Genomic DNA, 6,989 nt, shown 5'->3' on the forward strand with positions numbered 1-6,989 from the left:
ATATATAAAGATAATACAGACAACTTCCCATGTGTTTTCTTTCCCTTCCTCTTTTAAGCCTCTCTGAGTTGGCACAAGGCAATGAAATTCTGCAGTGCTGTTTTAAGTTCCTCTTCTATCGAAGCTTTTCTTTTTGACGTTTTGCACTTGTGCCAGTTAATCTAGAAATAGAATTGGCTTCCTCTCAAAGATAATGGATGGATGAGTGTGTGAGGCGAGGAACATGAGATACTGAGAAAACACTGTACTCCGCTCTGTTAAAAATCCGTGGGCCAAATACAAGTTTGTTGCTTAGTGTCTGATGGTTTAAAGAGATTGTATACTGTGCTTGTTAAATACAGTTTCTCTCCATTGTGGTTTGTTTTGTTGTGTGTGTGTTGTTTTTTTTTTTGTTAGGTTAAATGATGCACCAGTTCAAGGATACACAGATCACGTTGGTAACAAAACTACTATACGGATGACTTACCCAGAAGGAGCCCCCCTTTCTGAACACGAATATCCTCCTGCTAGCTTGTTTGTGGCTGTTTTGTTTAAAAGTGTTGATTTCAATTGGCTTCAAGCAATTTTAAAAAATGAAACCTTGGTATGTAATGTGGCAGTATTATGTACCTGTGATTTTTGTTTGGTTTTTTCTTCTCTAATGCTTAAGAAGCTGACTGATCTGTTACTTCCTCTTTTATTATACTGAGGATCTTTTATGTAACTTCGTGGCGTTTTTTTAGCTCTGTCTCCTAGTTACAGTTGGTACCAGCATTCATGTTGAAGCCCCATGCTGACAGTAACACTTTTTTTTTTCTGCAGATATTGGTGGTCTGCACCAAGCTGCATGACATATTGAATGTTTACTAAAGTGGAATTAATTTCACATTGGGTTCAAGTGACTTGTTCAAGTCTGCAGAGCCTGAAATAGAAAGGAAATTTTTGGATGCCAGTCCATTTTTTTTTTTAACATCTAAAGTCTGTGCTGCTACAATAGGCGTACATGCATTTAATGTGTAATTGAAGCATCGCAGTTTTTAGTTCACGTTTGTCTGTAGTTCCAAAATTAAGAGATGGTTTATTTCTCACTGAGTATTTAAAGAAGCGCAGAGATTCCTAAGGAACTGATGGAAGGGTTCCATGTTTCTGAACTCACTTTAAATTGGTGGTTTTCACCTCTTTCAATTTGCAAGCAGATAATTTCTGCAAGTTGAAAACCAGCAGCTAGGTTTCTCTGACCACAGATTGAAAACAAATGCTCTAAATTATTGAGGGATTTAGAACAAAATCTGTCAAGTTTTTTAAGTTTGATACATACTAGTTTAGGTAGGCCAAGTTGCCTTCTTAATTCTGTGATTTTTTTTTACAACATGAGAGCGTACGGAAGGTCTGTTTAATATTTACCATGACTGTCCACTACTACTTTAGTCCAGAGAATGTGTACAGCAATATTTCCTTGTTTTGAATAATCTGAGTATATTTTGTAGAAGAGAGATTTTCCTGAATACATGAATTTGCGCAAACTTAAGATCTTCTGCTCCCTGATTTTTTTTTACCAGGGACAAGACAATGTTGGTCTATGACCTTCCCTGCAGCAGTGTGGTAATTTTGATGACCAGCAGCTTTCTAACTTGAGTTGAATCCCTAACTTAATTGTTTTACAAGCCATCTGGCTATTTCATGTTTTAAGGTTTGGTTTTGAAGAATGACTAGTACAAGGATGGCTTTCTGTATTAAAATTTGTTTCGGGGGGGGGGTTGAAAGAGTGATTGCTTCTTGGTATCTGCAACACCCTCTGTTAGTGAGTTACAAGACTGAAGTATGTGCTTTATGAAAAGAGTACCTTTTCTTGTTTTGCATGGCTTAGGAGCAGATCTGCTCGTTCCCTCCTTCTTCCTTGCTCTGGTGTTGTTGCTGATGCAGAGAGCCAGTTTTGGGAATTTATGTGGGAATGGGCATACTGGAGAGAGTCCACTGAAGGGCCATGAAGATGCTTAAGGGACTGGAGCATCTCTCCTATGAGAAAAGGCTGAGAGAGATGGGACTGTTTTAGCCTAGAGAAGAGAAGGCTCAGGGGGAAATCTTATTAATGTGCATAAATACCTGAGGGGAGACTCCAAAGAGGATGGAGCCAACCTCTTTTTGGCGGTGCATGGTGCCAGGACCAGAGGCAACGGACACGAACTAAACCACAGGAGGGTCCCTCTGAACATCAGGAAACACTTTTTTAATGTGAGGGTTACCGAGCACTGGCACAGGTTTCCCAGGGAGACTGTGGACTCTCCATCCTTGGAGATACTCAAAAGCTGTCTGGACACGGTCCTGGGCAACCGGCTGTAGTTGGCCCTGCTTGAGCAGGGGGGTTGGACAACTTGACATCCAGAGGTCCCTGCCAACCTTAACCACTCTGTGATAGTGTGAACTGAGAACATACTTCTCCTTTCAAATACTAGGCTTTCAGTTGGATCAGCTCTCTGTGCAGACATTGGTACTTCAGTAAACTGATTCAGAGCATGGATGGGAAGACGGGACCATAGCAGCCTAGGTGTGATCAGTTTAAGCTGCTGTAGAGTTGTACCATAAAACCTGTTTAAAAAAATGTAGGTCTATGTTGCAGCTATATCAGTTTTATCATTTGCTAAGTGTTACGCATTATATGGAAAGATGTGTAAAATGAGCCTGATTTAGTATTGTTTTTTTCTATTAGCATGCATCTAATTGACTGCAAGTGGCATGAGATCAAAATAGAGCTTGCTGGGTCTTGTTTAAATCTTCCTCTGAAGTGTTACTTTTATCACTAGGTGGATGCTGTCAAACAACAGCTGTTCACTTCAAAGCCTGAGCAAAATTGTTTTAAATCCAGTGCTTGCTTTAGAATTCCTGGTTAATGTTCATGGAAAACTCTGGTTCCCTTTCCCATTTCTATAAATACTGCTGCCTGCTGAGTTGTGCTGGGGAAGGTCCAAAAAACCTGGAGGTGCTGGTGGGTATGTTGACTGACTAAACACAAAGTGCAGTCAAATTCTGAGAATAAACAACTTTCCCCCTCTGCTGTCCTCTCTGCAATTCCAAATACTTTGAAGGTTTTTCCTCTCTTGGGCCAGTCGCTTGAGCTGTACGCTGGTATTCCTGAACCACCTTAGCTATAAACTGTTTCCTGAGTTTCTCGGAATCACTGGTGAATTCTGTAACTTTTGTACTGTATCTGTCATACACTTTGCAGTCTCGGAGTTTCCCTTTGCTGAACTATTTTTTTTTTTTTCTCTTAGCCTCTGTGGGTGCGACTCTTCTTTTGGAAGGAGGTTGCTGAGAAAATTCCTTTTACATCAAAGCAGTTTCGGATTCTGAATCCAGTCATCATCAAAGAGACAGCTTTGGACATTTTACAGTTCCCTGAACCTCGATCAAAATTCTGGGGTTGGGATAAGGTAAGAAGTTTCCTTTTAGGAGAAGGAGACTATAAAATACAAAGTAAAAGAAGAAACTGAAGAAAATTTTGGGTTCCTCCTTCAGTATAGTTTCTCTGTGCAGTTTCAGAGCTGGTCTCAAATAATAGGGAAATTAATGCACTCTCAAAAGACTTGTATTTTCTTGTGTAAAATCAAAGTAGGATTTCAGCTCACCTTGTCAGAGGAGGTGATATGCCTGTGCATGCTGACATGAGATGGCCTGTTTTACAAAGCATTCAGATGCAGTGAGACATAAATTCATTCCAGTACAGTGTGTTCACTCGCACATCATTGTGACTGATGTTAAATACTCAAAACACACATTTGATGTATGTTAAGCGTGTTAAGAGCAGCCCTGTTAAGTCAAACCAGCAATCAGCTATAGACAGATGTGTTTCCAGCTGCAAGGAAAGCAGAGAGAGTATGGAAACCAGGCCAGTGTAAAGCAACCTTCCAGCTGTTGGAATTGCTATGTATGGCAGTGTGCTCAATAGCAACTGATGGGTATTTCCTCCCTCTATGTCCTTCACTCCAGCAATAGTACAGAGTGATGAATTGCCCAGTTCAATTGCACGCTGCATTTTTGTTACTTTAACTATTTGAGAAATTGGATGTCACCAGTTCTCTTGAACTATGACAAATACCGAATAACTATTGTCTTTTTACCTTGTGTGAAAGCATTTAATGCTAGCATTATTGCACAAATGTTTGAAAGAACTTCTCACATCTATTTATTAAAATAACATAACATACCAAGCTATGTATCTTTTAGTTGTATCATAGTATACTTGCCTTCTTCACAGGTTGTTCAGTGAAAAGTCATATTCTGAAGAATACTGCTAGCCTGTTGTTCAAGGCTGAAGTAAGCATACATCAAGAAATTTCAAGTTTAACTGCATGTCAGGAGTTGTTTGGGTGTTTGGAGCGAGGGTTCACTTGCAGTTTGACTACATAGTAATAGGGCATCTTGCCTTCACACAAAATTTTAGTGTTGACAGCCAAAAGTCTTGTTAAAGGCAAATACTCAAGTTGCATTAGTATTTGGCCCTGAAGTTTTTAGTTTTACTTGATCATTTAATTGATTTTTAGTTTTAGTTGTAATTGATTTCAGTTTTAAGTAAAGAGAGGAAATGGACAAAGCCATTAAATTTTGTAAAGTGTTTATAAAAACTGACAAAGGAGAATCTTTGAATTCAGCAGGCTTCATTTTTCCCCCTTTTTTAGAATGTACCAACAATTGGGGTCACAGCAGTTGTTCTGGCCACACATTTATGTGATGAAGTGAGCTTAGCAGGATTTGGATATGACCTCGATCAACCCAGCACACCTTTGCACTATTACAACAACCTCTGCATGGCTGCCATGAACGGACAAACTATGCACAATGTGACAAGCGAAACAAAATTCCTGCAGAAACTGATCAAAGAAAAAATTGTCAAAGACCTCACTGGTGGGATACTTTGTGAATTCTGCGTCAAAGACAGCTAGTGATTGAAGTGCGGCATGGTTTGGATTTGTTAAATGCCCAGGGATTGAGCTGGAACAACCTTTTCACTGTCTTAAGTAGTTCTTTAAAGTGTGTATAAAATGGACTTGGAATCTCTGCTGCCTTTTTAAATGTCAAGTTCAATTTGTTGGACTTTTAAATTTATTTTGATGTCAGACTTTACTTTGCACATTTTTGTGAATAACTGTGTAAATACAACTTGGAGTTGAAAGAGATGCATTTAAAATATTTAATGTTTTAAGTATTCTGAAGAAAAGCAGAGTTTTTGTTTTCGGATGTATATGGTACGCACAACACTAGCCTGAGTTGTCTAACAGCATACAAGAGTTATTTTCCACTGAACTACTGTCTTTGTCAATCCAGTTCTTGGTGTATGACTCCTTTTCATGCATGCCATGAAAAGAAAGGCATATGCTTCTCAAGTCTCGCATTTCTTGCAACTTGCGTGTTGTGTTTCCCCCTCAAATATTTATATTCTTTCTGGTTTTTGTGCTGATATTTTTTTGGGAGTGATGGAGGAATGTAGGAGTGAAGGAAAAGGAACTGTTGTGGCAACAAGTGAATAGTAAGTACTTTGGCATTCATGATTGATACTAAAATCATTGATGCATTAATGTACTGGGTTAGAATCCTGCTTTATCATGAGGCATGTTTGGGCCCAGGGCACACTCTAAGAGGATTTAGCCAGTAGGAGACTTTCACCCAAACCAGATCGTTTGTCATTTCCATTCCTTAAGACCCAGGTAAATATTTCTAACTAGTTGATTTGCAGTTCAGCTACCCGAATTAAAGAAGTGGCATTAATACAAAATCTGCCCTTTTGGGGTTTGTTTTCTTTTTTTTTTTGAGTGACTTGAGAATTGCTGGTTCTATAAAACACTGGTTTGTATGAATCTTCCATTTAGCAATAATAGAATCTATGACTAGGTTAAAATTTCCATTGGTTTACTTTATGATCCTTAAGTAATTAACTACAGATACCTTAACCTTCATAGTTTAGAATGATGATAACCCCTATGAACTCTAGTGCCGACTATTTAATTGAAGGGAGAGGTAGAGTTGTTGGTTTTCCCGGATCAGCTTTTAAGTCAGCAATTGGGTGAGTGTGTGTTAGTTAAGAAGAAAATCACTTTGAGAAAGTAGTGTGATCTAGTAGCAAGCTAGATAACTGCTGAAAAGAGGTTACTTTTTTTTTTATTTTTAAAAAAGCTATAGATATATATTCTTGTGACTGGAAATCAGTGCATTGCAAAGAAACTGGACTGTGCAGGTCTGTAAGCAGGTTTTGATGTTCGTTTTCATTTTTTTACTAGTAGAGTAGTAGGTATGACTATGTTTGCACTGAGTAGTGGTGATAATCTACAGTATGTGAAAAATGCTTTCTTTGGGGATGAAAGCTTGTTAGCAAATTGATCAAAGGTTGGCCTAGGAATGTTATTCATAGTCATGGACTCTGCACATGGTGAACATTCCCACTTTTTTTTTTTGTTATGGACAAAGGTATGAATGTAGCTGTAGTTTTAAATTTTCAAAATACTAATGTGGGAAAGCAAGATTAGGGTGGTTGGGTTTTTTATTTTTGTTTTTTTTTCCATGAAGAGAAGATCTAATGAATGATAATGTTAGAACGCAGGAGCAGCAGGCTGATTCTCGCAGTTATACTAAAAGGCAATAAAATAACATCAGATCATAAAACATAACTCTGAAGAAAGTTGTGGACCTCATCTTTCGTAAGTCCCAGGTATCTGCGTGTCCTTGTCAGCCAGTTGTGGATGGTGAACAAATTTGAAAATCAGATTCTTGTCTCTGGCACTGTTTGTGTTTATAGCAATAATACTAATCTAACTTCTCCTCCTCTGTGAAACATTAATTTTTGTACTAGCAATAAATTTCTAATCTATGTTTTTCTTGTAAGTATAATAATGTTTAATTTAAAAACATTTCATGTGTGAAGAGTTTTATACAGAGAATCTTTTAGTTAATATATTAAAATGTGCTAGTTATTTTCTCCTGGTATTTAAACTGGAAGCAAAGTATCTTAATTTCATTTGGTA

General features: G+C 38.0%; 1 protein-coding gene across 1 annotated transcript; it reads left to right on the forward strand.

The window, feature by feature from the left end:
• Positions 1-392: 392 nt before the first annotated feature.
• On the forward strand, positions 393-4,978 carry LOC104155419 (lactosylceramide alpha-2,3-sialyltransferase-like). The gene is made up of 3 exons (XM_009709330.1): positions 393-583; positions 3,249-3,407; positions 4,653-4,978. The coding sequence occupies exons 1-3, from the start codon at positions 458-460 to the stop codon at positions 4,914-4,916; spliced, it is 549 nt and encodes a 182-aa protein (XP_009707632.1). The 5' UTR covers positions 393-457; the 3' UTR covers positions 4,917-4,978.
• The last annotated feature ends 2,011 nt before the right edge of the window (positions 4,979-6,989 follow it).

The sequence above is a fragment of the Cariama cristata genome, unplaced genomic scaffold (assembly GCF_000690535.1).
Source record: "Cariama cristata isolate BGI_N322 unplaced genomic scaffold, ASM69053v1 scaffold4691, whole genome shotgun sequence".
NCBI classification, from domain to species: Eukaryota; Metazoa; Chordata; class Aves; order Cariamiformes; family Cariamidae; genus Cariama; species Cariama cristata.